Source organism: Myodes glareolus, chromosome 4 (assembly GCF_982192425.1).
Source record: "Myodes glareolus chromosome 4, mMyoGla1.1, whole genome shotgun sequence".
In the NCBI taxonomy this organism is placed as follows: Eukaryota; Metazoa; Chordata; class Mammalia; order Rodentia; family Cricetidae; genus Myodes; species Myodes glareolus.
In genome coordinates, this window is record NC_142029.1 from 109,956,740 (window position 1) to 109,972,847 (window position 16,108).

At 45.3% G+C, this 16,108-nt stretch overlaps 1 protein-coding gene across 3 annotated transcripts in view; it reads left to right on the plus strand.

The window, feature by feature from the left end:
- Positions 1-9,540, plus strand: part of Fat3 (FAT atypical cadherin 3) — a 459,541-nt gene extending 450,001 nt beyond the window's left edge. The window contains exons 24-27 of one of the 3 annotated variants that reach the window (XM_085689898.2): positions 392-505; positions 2,760-2,819; positions 3,531-3,566; positions 4,140-9,540. In XM_085689898.2, the coding sequence (XP_085546024.2) occupies positions 392-505; positions 2,760-2,819; positions 3,531-3,566; positions 4,140-4,747 (818 nt within the window). In that variant the 3' untranslated portion in view covers positions 4,748-9,540. The remainder of the gene's footprint in view (positions 1-391; positions 506-2,759; positions 2,820-3,530; positions 3,567-4,139) is intronic. The other 2 variants (XM_087905857.1, XM_085689900.2) reach the window with 2 other exon arrangements.
- Positions 9,541-16,108: the final 6,568 nt, after the last annotated feature.

Sequence of the window (16,108 nt, forward strand, 5' to 3'; positions counted from 1 at the left end):
TAAAAGTAATCTCATTTAACCTGGTGTTGACACCACATCGGTTCATGTAAATGACATAAATTAAGTCTGAATGAAGAGCAACCCAGCTACTCCATCCCCATTCCACTCTCTCCACGGTCCTCACTCGGAGGCAGGCACACTTACTTTCAGCTGACAGCTATTCGGAAGCTCATTTACCCCGGGTTAAGGGTTCCAAATCCATAATGTAAATCACTTGATTGACAGACCTTTGCCCCCTATGGCACAATCAATTTTCCTTTGTGGAACTAACTTATTTTCTCGAAGCAAATCAGAAAGCTTCTAAGAAAAGGGGGCAGGGAGGGAGAGAGCAAGGCTGAAGGACTGCACCAGGCTCAGTGATGTTTCTGCTTTCTCTCGCCTGTTCATGAAGACAAAGGGGCCGATGACCCGGGAGAGGTGACCTGCTTCACAAGCAGTAACAAAGGCAGTAACTCCGAAGTTCAGTCCCTCAGCTCCTTCCAATCGGACTCTGGTGACGACAATGGTAAGCGCATTCCCTGTCCTGCACCGGGGTCAGCAGAAGAGGCAAGGGGGGCAGCGCTGCTATTGTTTCTTAATCTGTGTGTTGACTTTTTACCGTTTTTACCCATTGTTGAGAATCCTTGCCAGAGGACCCAATGTGCCACTGGTCAGGACAGGATCTGCATCCATGGGACTTGGACGGTGACAGAATTGCCTCCTCCCCGTGATGCTTCACAGCAAACCTGACAGTGCCCTCCCTTTCTTGCTGCCTGTGTCCTCTCACCCCCCCCCACCCCTCGCATCCAGCCACCACATCCTTAGACATTACTTTGGAGACAGGATAGCTATTCTGTAGAGCCAATGACGCCTTTGTTCAATTGAATTTCCCTTCTAATCAATCATTTGGGGTCGTGGGATTTTGGAGAACTGATTTAAGAACTGTGACACAGACTCTTAGGGGGAAAAAAGTGCCTGTCTGCCAGAATGCTGCATGCAAGTCCCTGTGGTTCACAGCCTGCTTTGATAACTCCAAGTCAGGTGCATCCAGCTCCCACAAACCTGTGCTGATGGAGAAAAAGCTGGTGTTTCTAGCTAGGAAACCAGCTGTGGAGGGCGGGCAGTGACGGAAGAAGAACGTCCAACTAGCAATGTTTGTCACGTGGTGCTAAAGCAAGAATTATTTCAAATGATCATCCAGGGGCAGGCGGCCCCACCCCAGCTAACACCTTAGGTGGCCTCTCCCTTTTACCAGCAGTTGGCAAGGAAAAAAAAATCGCACTTGCTATTCAATGTGCTCTTTCAGCACATGAACCCTGGCTCGTCCCCTGTGCGCTGCGTCCTGGGCTGCGTATTCTGTACGCAGAAAAACAGATTGAGAACAGCACAGTCCCAGTCTCCGAGCAAACAGAGGGAAAGTGACCAAGAAGTAGTTGTAGAATTGCAATAGTTTGCTTTCTCATATGTAACCCAAACCTCTCCCGCATGGTCCCCCAACACTAGCCACCCCTGAAGAAGTTTCAGTATGGGGGTTGGGAAAATGGCTCCAAAGGTAAGAGAACTCGTTCTGTACATAAGGGCCTAAGCTAGGGTCCCTGGCACCTACAAAAAAAAAAAAAAATCACATGCATGCGGTGCATGGCTAATCCAAACCCTGGGAGAAAAAGACAGGCCATGCAGACAAGCCAGCATTCCAAGCTTCCTGTCCACTGATAGAACCTGCCTCGAGGCAGTGAGGTCGAGTGAGAGAGATCGACACTTAGGCATTCAGCTCTGGCCTCCACACGTGATTGTGCTGGCCCGTGAGCCTATGTACATGCATATATATACCACACACAAACGTGCATGCACAAGCACACACACACACATACAAACATATAAATACACACATACAAACACACACACTGATGTATCTATCTGCTTGGATAACAAACCATGTATCTTAATTTCTTCTGGTCATTTTTGAAACAAAGGCACTAGCCTCGGACCCAGGTGTATGATGTATCTGCCCTTCTTTACCTCCAGTGAGAAGGAAAACTATAGCACCTTTGTATTTTATGTTGAACATTGAGAACACATAGTTTCAGAGACCAGGCAGTAGCTCCAGCCATAGTGTCTGGCTGATGGCTCTCAAAGGTTCTGTAACTCACACACCTACCTCTTCAAGATCTGCATCTGGGCAGGAAGCGCTTGGCCCTTTCATCTGAAGTCAGGTTGTCTAAAGCAATTCTAATAGACCAGAGGGCCCCTTCACATACCCCAGGCCTCATCAGCAAGAGATCGCCCTCAGGTTGGTCTGGACCGTCAGTGGCATGTGTGAGGCCATCAGACTCATAACAATACCCAAAATCCTACACAGTTGACATTGTATTCAGAGCACATAGGTGACCAACAAGGAATTATGTCCAGGAATAGTCTTCCTCTGAGGGCCTTGGATGATGCTAATGAGAAATCTCCATGAGTTCCATGGGCCACCGTCTTCCTGGTTTGAAGTGACAGGCCGTGGAGTGGGAAGAGATGGATCAGAGATCCTTGACAATCATGCTTTTTAGAAGTATGGCCTCCTAGCTTTCTGTTGTTTCTATTCTGTTCTCACAGAACCCAGGCCCCCATATATATAAGTGTCCTCTTGACACCAGCCCTGAGGGACAGATTGTGGAAAGGAGTTTGTGTGTAATGTCTTCATTATTGTTGTTATTAGTCATTAACATGTGTTTGAAATATGTAACTAACCAGGAACTGTCCCTCCCCTCCCTCCTGTCTTCTTTTCCCGCCAAAAGCATCCATAGTGACTGTCATTCAACTTGTCAACAATGTAGTTGACTCTATAGAGAATGAAGGTATTTACAGTTATTTTTTGGTTTTGATTTTTGTTTGTTTGTCTACTCCTTTCGTGGCATGTCTGTGTCCCTCTGGAAAGTTTGCTTCTGTGGTACTTTATCTGAACTGACTGTAACCAAGAGAAAGTGCAAGATAAGGGTGGTTTTAAGTGCGGTAATGGGGTCGGGGATGTATCTCAATGACAGACAGCTTGCCTAGCTAGCCCAAGATTCTGGGTTTGTTCTCCAGCACCAGAAAACAAATCAAATTCAATGCCAGATGTCTCTCTATTGATGGCACTAAACTTAATCATTTTGAGAGAAAATCTAGTTCGTATTTTTAAATATCTAGGTTCTCTTCTTATCAAATGTCTTCAAAGTAAAGAACATTCATCTGCAATCCAGGGTAATCAGTTAACATTACATTCATTATAGTATGTTTTGAATACCTGCTGTGAGCTGTGGATACCTATAAAATCATCAGAAATGAAAATTTTATGAGGATTAATTTATAGCAGGTAATTTTGTCAGTGCTTTAATAAAATTATACCAAAATACAGATAGGATTTATGTCTTAATTTCCTAACTAGTGACGGGGAGGTTTTTAAAAGCCTAAACTCAGTGTTAGCTTTGGTTCCTAAGGAGTGGTCTTAACGCTTCTGAATTATCTGCTTTGTCTGTCTTCCCATGGCCTGGATGGCCCGATTCACTTTTCACTTTGTGTTTGAACAGTGTCTGTCATGGACCAAGGACAGAACTACAACAGAGGTGACTGTGCCACCACCCAGGATGACAGCTTATTTCTGTGTCTCTTACCTCTCCCCTCATACTGGCCATGCCCCTCTCCGCCCACTCTGAGTCTCCCAGTTTGAGTTTTGCATGTTCCAGGCGTCTTGTGTGCTCAGCTCCACATGCATTTAGCAGCCTCGTTCCCTGTGTGTGAACTCACCCACTTTCCTGCAAGGCTCCGTGTTCTCTGCAGTTCTCAGAACACACTGTAACCCCGCCAGCATGCTGCCAGCCTGGTCTTGTGCACAGCATGTGGATGGGAGGGGGGGAGAGGTGGATATTGAGGACCCTGTCTCTGTTCCATCAGCATGCCTTTGTTGGCCATCGCTCTGGGCCTCATGGTTAGGAGTCTGTACAGCCAGGCACCTTCTCTCTGTGCTCTCTCTCTCTGCAGGCCAGAACATGGCTGGCCCTGTGGGCCCTCAGGGAGTTTGCATATGACCTTGGCTATGGGGTTCCCTGGGCATCAGTAATGCACGGCAGCCCATCCCTGCTCCTCATTCACCCACCTCCAGTCTGGAGGCAGTTAATCATCTGGGTTTCCTCTCACAGCCTACCACTGGGACACCTCGGACTGGATGCCAGGGGCACGGCTGTCTGACATCGAGGAAATGCCCAACTACGAGAGCCAAGATGGAGGATCAGCGCACCAGGGCAGCACGCGAGAGCTGGAGAGCGACTACTACCTGGGAGGATACGACATTGACAGTGAATACCCCCCACCTCATGAAGAAGAGTTCCTAAGTCAGGACCAGCTGCCCCCTCCGCTGCCCGAGGACTTCCCTGAACAGTACGAGGCCCTGCCTCCCTCGCAGCCCGCCTCACTAGCTGGCACCATGAGCCCAGACTGCAAGAGAAGGCCTCGGTTTCACCCCAGCCAGTACCTCCCTCCTCACCCGCTTCCTAACGAAACAGATTTGGGGGGGCCACCCTCCAGCTGTGATTTTAGTACTTTTGCAGTGAGCATGAACCAGGGTCCAGCAGACAGCGTGTCTCTGTCCTTGCACAATCCCAGAGGCACCTCGTCCTCAGATACGCCAGCCCACCGTGGCTTTGACGACTCTGAGGTGGCCATGAGGGACTACGAAAGCGGGGGCGATCTCAGCCTCACCAGCCTTCACATTCCCTTCGTGGACACGCAGCACCAAACCCAGGTGTAGAGGACACCATGGGTGCTGTGCCCTGACTGTTACAGTGTAGAAGGAAACAAGCCGCACTTGGGTCTGGACGGAGAGGAGTCTGTGGAAATGTGGATTGTCTATGAGGAACCCCTTCACAAGTCTCACTGTCACAACAAGCTTGACTCCCAGAGTGACAAGCGGCTCAGAAGTCGTTTGTGGGGGAGGGGGGAGCTGACAATCCTTGCTTGTGAATACCTGTGTTTATGGCTTGGAGTGCAAAGGAGAAGAAATGAGTTTACTTTGTCAAAGGGGAGAACACAAATGGCTTTGTGCATTAATTGTGCCCTGGAAAGTGGGAAAGCAAAGGTTCTTGCAGTATTAACCCCACCACCGTCAGAGGGGCAGCGTTGCATGTGATTTTGAGCCAAGGAAATGAAAGCAGCAATGCTGTCTGTCGGAGAAGTTAGTGTTCTAGATGAGGGAAAAGAATGGCCGTGTTCGACAGGGTGGACGGAAGCCTTTAAAACCGGCTCTGTTTTTAAATAAGCTGTCTAATTTTCAGCTATAAAATTAGATTTGAGTAAAATGCTTAGTGTGCTCAGATTTTTTTTCTTGTTTGTGTTAAGCATCCAGTATAATATAGTTGGGTTTGTGATCTCTGAGAAAGTTACCATGAAAGAGCAATAAGAGGCTATCTAGACTCCAGTGGGTGGGTTGGGGGAGGTTAATGTTCAGACACCAGAAAGACTGTGACGATCTTGTTCTGTGTTTTCTGGCAAATAATCCTAGCCATAGCTCGGTTCTAACATTCCTGCAGGAACAGGGCCCTGCTGGTCTATTGCTCTCTAGAAGGAGACGTGGTGGAAGCCTAAGCAGAATTCACAGATTTGGGGAAGACAGGATGTGATGCTGTCAGCCGTTTCCCGTAGGGGACCACACTTCTTCACACTGAAGGGAAAGCTGGACCTGTCGTTCCAAACTGGTAGTGGTGTCATTATAAATACTTCTAGGTTTTTGAAGAAAAAAGTAGGTAGTGACCATGTATAAATTAAATTGTACGTATGTGTGTGTGCATGCGTGCGTGCGTGCAAATGTGTGTGCGTGTGTGTGAGAGAGGAGGGCCTAATAAGTATTGCTCTGAGTGTGCACTCACCACAGCTGCTCTTGAGGGAAGCTGCCCCAAAGGGTTTAGGATTCAGTGTTGGAAATCGTGAGGGGAACAAGCGTTGCTCACCTTCTGATTTCTCTGATCTCTCGTCTAACGGGAACACCAAATGCCATATCTTACTCCAATTCAGTTAACCTTGTTTTAGTACTGCCATTTATAGTAACTTAAAGCAAGTACCGTGATTTTTTTAAAGACAGTATTTTCTAATTTTTCAGAACTACTATTTGAAAAAACTGAGTAACATTTGATTACACTCTGGGGTCTCCCTCCCATCGAACATATGGCCTTTGGCCAGCACTTTCCCATGACAGAATACTCATCCCGCTGAAAATACAGAAACCTAACATTTGAAGGTTAAAGCTGGGAGTGGAGTTAACTTTGCTCTGATCAGCTGTGGCCACCGCCTTGGCAGTGAGCAAGGGAAAGGGATGCATATTTGCACATCTGCCTGCGAGCAAATCTCTGTATGGGTGTGTGAAGGGAGCTGTCTGGGGTGTGCCCATCAGTCCTCGGTTGTCTTTAATCCACTTACCTCTCTGCAGGAGCTGATGTTTCTGAACATCTGTCCTTTTATTCCCAAACTTCCTGAGTTAGAGAACATGTTTGTCCAGTTTCTCGGCTTTTCTCTTGCATTCTCTAGCTCAGACTCACCCGTGGAGGCATTATCCACACTGTGGTCTTGAAATAAATGAATTTCACTAAGGCTGCTTTTAAGAATGAAGTCTTTAGTATTTTTTCTTATGTAAGAAGCACATTTGCAAGAATCACAAAGAAAATGACAAACTAATGGTCCAGAATTGAATCACTGCTGTGCTTTTAATAACACAACAGCATAAAACCATCAAAGTAAAACCAACAATTCATTTCTTGCCCCCAGGAAATATGAGATGAGATCCACGCCAATGAGTCACCCGTGCTTAGCCAGCATCTCTTTTAGAGAGAACGCCTGGCCAACCCTATAATGAAGGCATAAATAGAGCTATCTGCAGGCAGTAGCAGAGTCACTGAAGAAATCCCTCTCCACCCTCTCCTCTGACCTACATAAAATCCTTTTTTCTTTAGGATACCTTCCTGCTAAGTTTCAGCTCTACAGACATTCCAGATGAGCACTGGGTTTACTGGATTCTTCTCCTTCTAAAAATTAGGTTTCCTTATAGACTAGAAGATGTAGTACCGTGACTTCTACATGCATCTTAGATGGGGTGACCACAGTTTAGCAGAACGGGGTCCTTAAGATTTCCTAGGCTAGCCCCCACACTTTATAAGGGAGAAAGCTCGCCCAGAGAGAGGAAGAGACTTGCCCAGGCTCAAACAAAAGTTAACTCATTGACCCAAACTGTCACCCATCCACGTAGGCACCACTTCTTATCTGTAATCTTGCACACCGCTAAGCTGCCCTGAGCAGGCAGCCGCTTCCTTCTACTAAACCCTTAACTTCCCACTGTTCCGTCACTGAAATATGCAAGGAAAAAAATAAATAAAGACCATTCCTCTGGGACTCTGATGGGCCCAAGGGTTTGGACATTCATCAGAATGCTGCTTTTGCCAAATGAATGTTTCTAGGATGGGGATGGAGTGAGTACAGACCTCTTCAGACTGTAGTTGTCCCTGGTGGTGAAACTGGTGGTGTGTAACACACACACTAAGTGTGTCTTGTGGGTTTAATGTTTTCGTTTCCTTCTCATAAGCTCTGCCTACTGTCTGTTCTTGTCCTGTTCACCATGATGGAAAATTAGCCAGTTTAGTGAGTGTCTGTGTTTCTCTTGGGAGATGTGTGGCACACGTCTGGTTAGTGTAAGAGAAGCTGTCAGTCTTTGTCACACTCTAAGCGGGAGCTCTAGGGATATACAGGACAGACATGTGCTTCATTCATTCCCTTCCTCTGAGAGGATTTTGCTGCTGAGCCTCATCCCATGCCTGCTTTCTGTGTCCCCACCTTTCCTGCCCACTCATAAAATGCAATGAGAAAGTCATAGCAATATACGTAGGTCAAGGCCATATCTTACATTTTAAACTGTTGGAGTAACAGGAAGGCCTGGGCAGATTGACCTGGATCTGCCACAGGAAATCACTGTCTCAGAAGAAAAGGAAACATTTTTTGTCGGCCGGCCTTTTCCTGCTGACTCCCTAGCCTCAGAGCACTGTCTTCTTTGCAGATGCTGACGGGGGGGGGGGGGGGGCCACACAAAACACAATAAACAAACAAAAAGAGAACAATGATCAGAATAAACCATTAAAGACACATTTAGATGAAGACACATTTAGATGAAATAATTCAGGAAGATCTAGTGGTCGTGTTGCGTGGATTGTCCGGCGGTCGTCTGGCCTCCTCACTGCTGCAGACCCTGGTCGTGTGCTTAGGTTTGTGGGTCGTGGGGCTTCCAAGGGGCATTTCTTCAGTGCTGTCTTTCTGTGTGGTCCGTGAGGAGGCAGTGAGTGTGCTTGTTTGTTTGTCTTGCAACCTCCAGCTGCACTGCTGATTCAGACCCACCTCTTTGAGCTTCCGGTTGTGTGTCACGCGGGGAGTTTAAAGTCGCCATGTATGGGTGTGACATCAGCAAATATTTAGCCAGATGGCTAAGACAGGAAAAGAATAAGGTATTTCTTTCCTTATGTAATAATGAAAAGCAATAATTACAAGTGTTTAACAATACACAAAGGCCATAATTAGTCTCTTCCAGTGTTCGGAATACACCAGAGAATTCTGTAGTCGTTTGGAGTGTGTTGGGCCCGTTAGTATGTCCTGCGGCACCCTTCAGCAAACCAGTCCCTGGACTGCTCCTATTTAACAATGCTATGAGCCCATACTACTGCATCTGGGGAGTAACAGATGTGTCTGGAAACGGGGAGGGTCCTTGCGAAGCACTGTTACCAGAGACCATGGTGTACATTTGTCTGTTGTAAACAGGCTGGTTTGTAAAAGATGTATGTTTTTTGGTGTTTTAAATGTTTATAAAATTGTATATAGGTGGTTTCCATTTTCCAGGCATTTGTAGATACAGTATTTGATGCCTATCCGGATGCTTTAATTTGGAGGGTCAAATAGAATTCTTAGTTATCCACATTGTTGTTTGCAAACTTTTGAGGTATACCCACAAAGAAAGAGGACTTTAGATTTGAAAAAGATGTTTTTATTCATTTTGAAATGTATTGTGTCTTTCCTTAGATTCTATTGTTTTCATTTAACTCCATCTTTCAAAAAAAAAGTGTTTCTATTGACTTTTTTTAAGATGAATGTGTTTGACCCGGTTATTAAGCACTCGACCTTCACACCATTTCCTAGACAGAGTAAGTTGTCAGTCCGCCACTTCCATGCACACTCACCTCAGCTCCATGCACACTCACCTCAGCTCCCACACACATCAACACAAACCTTATGCAAAGGGGAAAGTGGCGACTTCACTGAAGTTTGCCCATTACAGACATGGATTGTTCTGCACATATTGCTGTTGACGATATTCAGTCTTGTATTCTTTTTCTTAAAAAAAAAGAAAGAAAGAAAAAAGAAAAAATTAAGGAAAACAAAATTAAATAAAAGAATACAAAATTACAGCCAAAAACAAAAACAAGAAAAGAAAATCTCCCCCATGGTGTCCAGGTTTGTAACTGCCAAATTTGATCATTAAAACACATTTTCAAGTAAAAGGGAAAAAATGCTATGAAACTCTGTCGCGTTGGTTCTTCTTAAATGTCGCCTCACATTCTTCTGGCGTTCAGGAGCAAGTGCTCTGACAGGAAGACGCATCCAGCTCTACCTATGCCTCAGGGAGAGTCTCTGTTCTGAAGGACATGGTCTAGGTTCTTTTGTTTCATCTCAGATATTTTTAAATGATATTCTGAAGCCCATATAGTAAAATCTATGTAATGTCTCACTGGTCATATTGTCTGTGGGCCTTTGAAGCATGAGCTACAGAAAACGGGAAACTAGACAGCAGAGGTCACCAACTTCCATCTCAGCTGGAATCACTGCTCAGTCCCAGCTCTCCAAAGCAGGGCTCCACTCCGCACCCCCCCAATCCTACTCTCTCTCCCGAGAGTAGGACTCAGATGCTAGTCTGAGGAAGTGACTTCAAAGGTTCTGAAAAAGGGATACTGTGTGTCTCCCCTTGGCGAGGTGGGTCAGGGTCAGCAGGAAAGGCACCCAAGCTTCTGGGAAAGTGGGCTGTTCCTTCTTCCACTCCATCCACTGTGGGAGTACACCTTCTGGGTGTTGGTCAGGATGCCAAAGCCTTCAACCGCAACCCCACAGGAATACCACAGCTGACCACCCTTCAGGCATTTTCAGAGAAGTCCTCTGAGCTCAAGGGCTCCCCTTTGGCAGAGCAACCCTTGGTGACTTGTGAGACACAGGTAAGTAGTGAAAGTTGGTTAGGAAGGTGGGTACCAACTTATAACATGCACCAATTCTTTGAATAAATACTCCTATTGGGGATGATTTGGGTAAATGACAGAAGGGATGGATAGAGACATTTCATATTTTTCATTATAATATGTTGAAATGAGTCTGCATGTATGTGTTATTACCAGCTTAGCATATACACACAATGTCGGTCTTTTGCTCTGCGTTAACCCAGAGGAGATTAAGGTTGAGATCAGCAAATAGTAATTTGTCTTGTTATCTAAACTGCCAGAACCCAAACATTCATGGAGCAAAGGAAGAGAGCAAGGGATGATGGAGAGAGAAGCAGAGATGTTAGTCTCAGAAACGTGGCTGACCACCACATAGCACCAGGGATGAGGGAACACCCCCTCCCCGCCCCTGGCTTGACTCAGAGCTCCTGAAACCCCAGCCGGGTGACTCAGCATTAACGGCCAGAAGCAACTGACCCTACTCTTCCACTGTCTCACTGGGCTCCAAAAGCCCTATAAAAGTCCCTCCCCTCTGCCCAGCCCTGCACTGTGTCTGCTCCTGACCAGAGGCAGCCACCCTTCTATTCTTCTTCCCAGTCAATCTCTTGTGTGAGGGTTGCTGCATGGTGTGATGTGTGGTATCCCTTGGCTCCCAAATGTCAAGATGTCCTTGCGCTGTAAGAACTCTCTCACATCCAACCAGAGGGACAAAGGTAAACTCAAGAATAACTCGTTCCCTTTGTTTCCTCCTGCTTCCCATAAAGTCCGTTGGGCATGAGATAGAAGACAGTTTCTTAGGGTGCTAACCTGCTGCTTTCTCAGACTGTTGACTCTCTAGATAATACACAACTTAAGGATTCAATTCCTGTCTCTCATCACTAACCTTTGTGTAACGTTTATTTCTGTTATAATCTCAAGCTCTAACGTGATGGGAAAGAGCTTATGAGGTTCTGAAGAGCCTCGCTGTTGCCTGTCACAAACCTGTTTGAACCACCTGGATTCCTAGGCGTTCCCTGCCGTCCAAGGGGTGACTTTCCTTCACCCAGTATTTTTGTATATCACGATCCCTGCACATACATGGTTTTCTTTAAAAAGTTTTAACTAAAAGGTTAATCCTGTTTGCAGTTAACTGCCTTTTCTCTCCTCAGTCATTTTTCATTTTGGTAAATTTGACCATACTAGTGAGGAGGACTTTCTGAGAGGACAGTGTTGGTGATGCTGGTCTCCCGCCACTCACCAGCACCTCACATTCCTTCCCATCCCCCCTACTCCATCCCACTCCGCCCAGGCCTGTGCCACCACAGCAACGTGCTCAGGAACTGAGCAGGAAGAAGACATCCAATCACAGGTGTGCCTTCCCTGTGCCTCCCTTTGCGGGAAAGCCTTGGCTGAAGTCTTCCCATTTCCTTGTAAAATGGTAGGGCAACCCAGAGATGAGACCAATATCTTAGATGGGCAAAGAGCGTAGGTTTTATCTGTCTGCTTCCTGTGCTGTGTCTTTAAAGTAGAGGAGCTTGATTCTAATTTGGAAATAATTCTCTCAAAGTTCTCTCCTTGGATCAGTCCCAAAGACTACTTCCAGTTTGACATTCACCAGGAAGAGTCACATGACTCTACAACAACCGTACTTACACCTATGATTTCCCGAAATGAAAGAATGCAAAGAGAATAGAGTGCGAGGGACAGTTGTACAAGGTAAGGCGGGCATGCACTGCGATCAATGCTGTTTGCAGAAACATTGAAGAATGAATCACCCTGAGCAGTTCTGGAAACTACCAGAACCTTACCAAAGCCCAATGCCCAGATACCATCAATAGCCAATTTTTCACAGGACTGCAGTCAAGTTGAAAGAGATTTTATGCACAGTTCCTTAAGATTTTCACCAAAATGACATCCCTGTTCCGCAGACTCAGCAGCTAATGGTTTCTGCTTCTCACAGTGCGCTGTGGGGAGCTGAAGCCTGCTAAGAGCCCACAAGCACGCTTGCTATGATCTTCCTTTCCCTTTTCCACAGCAGTGGAGGTGCTGACCTGGCATGCTTCTGCCAGAGCATCCTGTGTGAGCACATGAAGGTCAACGGAGTGATTCTGTCAACTATGGGACTTGTACGCCATCCCCAGAGCCCACTATCAGGTTAGGAACAGGCTCTCTGCACAGAAGTTTATCTTGAGAAATATTGATTTGTTTGCATTATTTTTTTCCAAATTTCTGCCACTTTTTCCTTACTCCTTTACTTTTAAAATTCTACTTAAATTTTAAACAGCTTTGCTAACTCTATACTGTTTTATAAGGAAAATTTGGATCAATATGCATATCAAACATTAAGTGGCAAAGTTTACCTGCACACACATACACACACATACACACACACATAAATCACCTTAACAAGTCTAAAAATGGTTTGAACATAAAAATAAATATTTAAAAATTAACACATAAGGTGTCACATACCATGAGTTTTTGAACAAAGTCAGTTTTAGTGGTTCTTCACCCTCCTTATCCTCAGCCTCAACCCTGATGCCCTATTCTGTATAGATAGAAGTTTCTGTCCCGCTCAGTTCCACAGTTGTTCAGTCTCAAATAAACACACAGAGACTTATGCTAATTATAAACTGTTTGGCCTATTGCTCAGGCTTATTATTAACTAGCTCTTGCAACTTAAATTAACCCATAATTCTTATCTATGTTTAGCCATGTGGCTTGTACCTTTTCTCAGTAAGGCATTCTCACCTTTCTCCCTCTGCTTCTGGCTTGCAACAGTGTCTCTGCCTTTCCTCTTCCCAGAATTCTCTTAGCCTGGTCACCCTGCCTATACTTTCTGCCTGGATACTGGCCAATCAGCATTCTATTAAACTAATATGAGCAACAAATCTTTCCAGGGTGCAAGAGCATCCTCCCACAACAGTAGTGTGTCCTCCCCAACCCCTTGCCTTCTTTCATGTCCTGCTCACCCTGTCCTCCCTCATTACTTCATCCCTTGCCATCACCTCTCCTCTTTGGTTGTTTAGGCTGTGCCCACATTTACAACTGAATAAATAGAAGTTTAAAACATTTATCATATAAAAAAGGGTTTCTTCTAATTTCTTTATTTCATTAATTATTTATTTACTATAGTCTGATTATCCTTTACCCCTTATTTATGGGTCCAAAAGTGTTTCAAATTTCAAACTTTGTTTAGCTTGACTTCTCATGTACATGATGACCTGTGTTGAGGATGGGACCTTAGTCTAAACACGCAGTTCATTTACGTTTCATATCAAACAGGATATAGTTGTGGACCTGGAACCTATCATGTGAGGGCCAATATAAAGTGGTTCTATTGTGGTGTATGTCAGTACTCAAATATTTCAGATTTTGTAGCACTTGGGGATTCAGATTATGGACACCCAACTTGTATTCTTTCTTTCTTTTTATTATTTCCTGAGCAGTACAAGTTCATTACAAACCGAGAAAATGAAGACAGAAAAGAATGTTCTTTTATCAGCACCTTTTTGTGCTCCTCCTTTCTACGGGTTTCATGATCTGTCAGCTCTTCAGACATCCCCACTGTACTCCATAGGATCCCAGCTTCTCCCACTTCCCTTTCTTTGGCTTTGCATACTCCCCCTAGACTTCTTTCAAGGAGTGCTCCTTGATCTCACTGAACCTTATAACCACCAAGAAGTTCAAATGAAGTAAATTCACATATCTGTGCTATGGGCTAAATATTCTGTCTCCCCAAAATTCACATATTGAGACCCCAATCCTAATGTTCTGGTTTGGGAAGTGGGGACTTTGAAAGGCATCAGTAACGAGTGTGAAGCTCTCACAAAGAGGATTAGTGTCCTTACCATGAGAGGAGAAGCCCTGAGAACACTTCTGTCACCTCCTTCCATAATAAAAAGTGGGCAGTGCAAAATGGAGAGCTATCCAGGTGCTGGGACCCTGATCTCCGACGTCCATTCTCCAAAACTGCCAAAGATAAGACTTCGCTGTGTATACATTTTCTAGCCTATAATATTTAGTAATCACATCCCAGATAAACAAATGTAGCCCATCAAGTCCCATGTACAGGTGAAAGGAGGGTTCATAACAAGGTCTGTTTTGTACATATACATTTTCATGAGACTCGCTGTGTCCCTTACCACCCTAAACACCTCCCTTGTCCAAGCCGGATCGACTGGTGGGGTTTAGGATCATGTGTCTGTTGTGTGTCTCTGCACAATAGTTGTGCTCTTCACTGTACTGTGATCAGTTTGTGGTTTATAAAAGTAAACTCTTAGTGAAAGGCTAATGTTTGACATGATGCCTCAGTGAGCATCGTTGTGAAAACAGGCATACATGCAGGTGTTTCTGAAGACAGACTTCCGGAAAGAAAAACTTTAGGGCAAAAGATGTGCTTGTCTGTTTTTAACTCTAAGAATTTCTTCCCATTTTAACTACCAATGAGACAATTTAATAATTATAAATAGAATAAATTATAGTTCTATGAATATTACACATTTCACACATAGCAATCTATTCAATGCACTCACTTTGTCAACTAAGTGAAACTGGTTTTATGTTCTTCAAGGTTCCCAGAAAACCCTGGGTTCCGATGTCATGGCCCTTCACTACCATTCCCCAAATCTGACTTCTCAGCTTCCACACTTGTAGATTGCACTGACTGGTTTTGTGTCAACTTGACACAAACTGGAGTCTTCAGAAAGGCAGGCGCCTCAGTTGAGGAGGTGTCTCCATGAGGTCCAGCTGCAAGGCATTTTCTCAACTAGTGATCAATGCGGAGGGCCCAGCCCATGGTGTCATCCCTGGGCTGGTGGTCCTGGGTTCTATAAGAAAGCAGGCTGAGCAATTCATGGGGTCAAACCAATAAGCAGCATCCCTCCATGGCCTCTGCATCAGCTCCGGCCTCCAAGTTCCCATCCTGTTTGAGCTCCTGTCCTGACTTCCTTCAATAATGAACAACAACAATAAGTATAAGACAAATAAACCCTTTCCTCCCCAACTTGTTTTTGGTCATGGTGTTTTATCACAGCAATAGAAACCCTAAGACATAGATACTGTCAACTGTAGTGTCCCTCACTTTGTCCAGAGAAAGCACACCGAGAAAGGCCTGATCTCGGGCTGGCAGAACTGTAGAGGCTACATGTTCAGAGGCACCAGATACCTGCTTCTCAGGCTGGATGCTTGGACAGGAAGGTATGCAGGAAAATATTTCACATAAGCAGTTCTTACTGGTGTCCACTACAGAAGCTCACATTGGAATGGCCATGACTTTACAACCTTTAGCATTGTCTGTTTCTGCCACATAGGAAAACCCCAAATCATTCTTAAACCATACACTGCCAGGCTGGGGGAGATAGCTCAGTTGGGACAGCACTTGCTGCACAAACATAAGGTTGTGAGTTCGATCCTCAGAACCTACCTTTAAAAGCTGAGTGTGACACTGCATGCTTGAACTTCCAGCCCTGGGGAAACGAAGACAGGCAGAGCAATTGGGGCATGCTGGCCAGCCAGCCTAGCAGACTGAGGAACGGCGTCCCCAACACACAAAGTGAGCATCGGGGCCTTAGTGTGCCACCCAGCCACGCAGGCTCTCATCTTCCCCCTCACTTCCTAAGGAAGTCAAGATTCCCATCAATGTCAGAAGCTGATCTTGAGACCCAGGCTTTAGTACTGCATCATTTCTGTGACCCAGAAACGGCATTTAACTAGGTCACAAAGGAACGTGGTGACAGGTGAGGCAGTCTGGGCTGGAGAACGCTAACACTCTGGGTGCTTGTTCTAAATGGTAGGAAATTGACTCGAGAGAAATGAGATCAAAATGACCAAAAGGACTTCAGGGACAACCTGAAAGGCCGTGAAAAGAGACATCCAGCCCAGAAAACAGTTTCAGAGGGCTC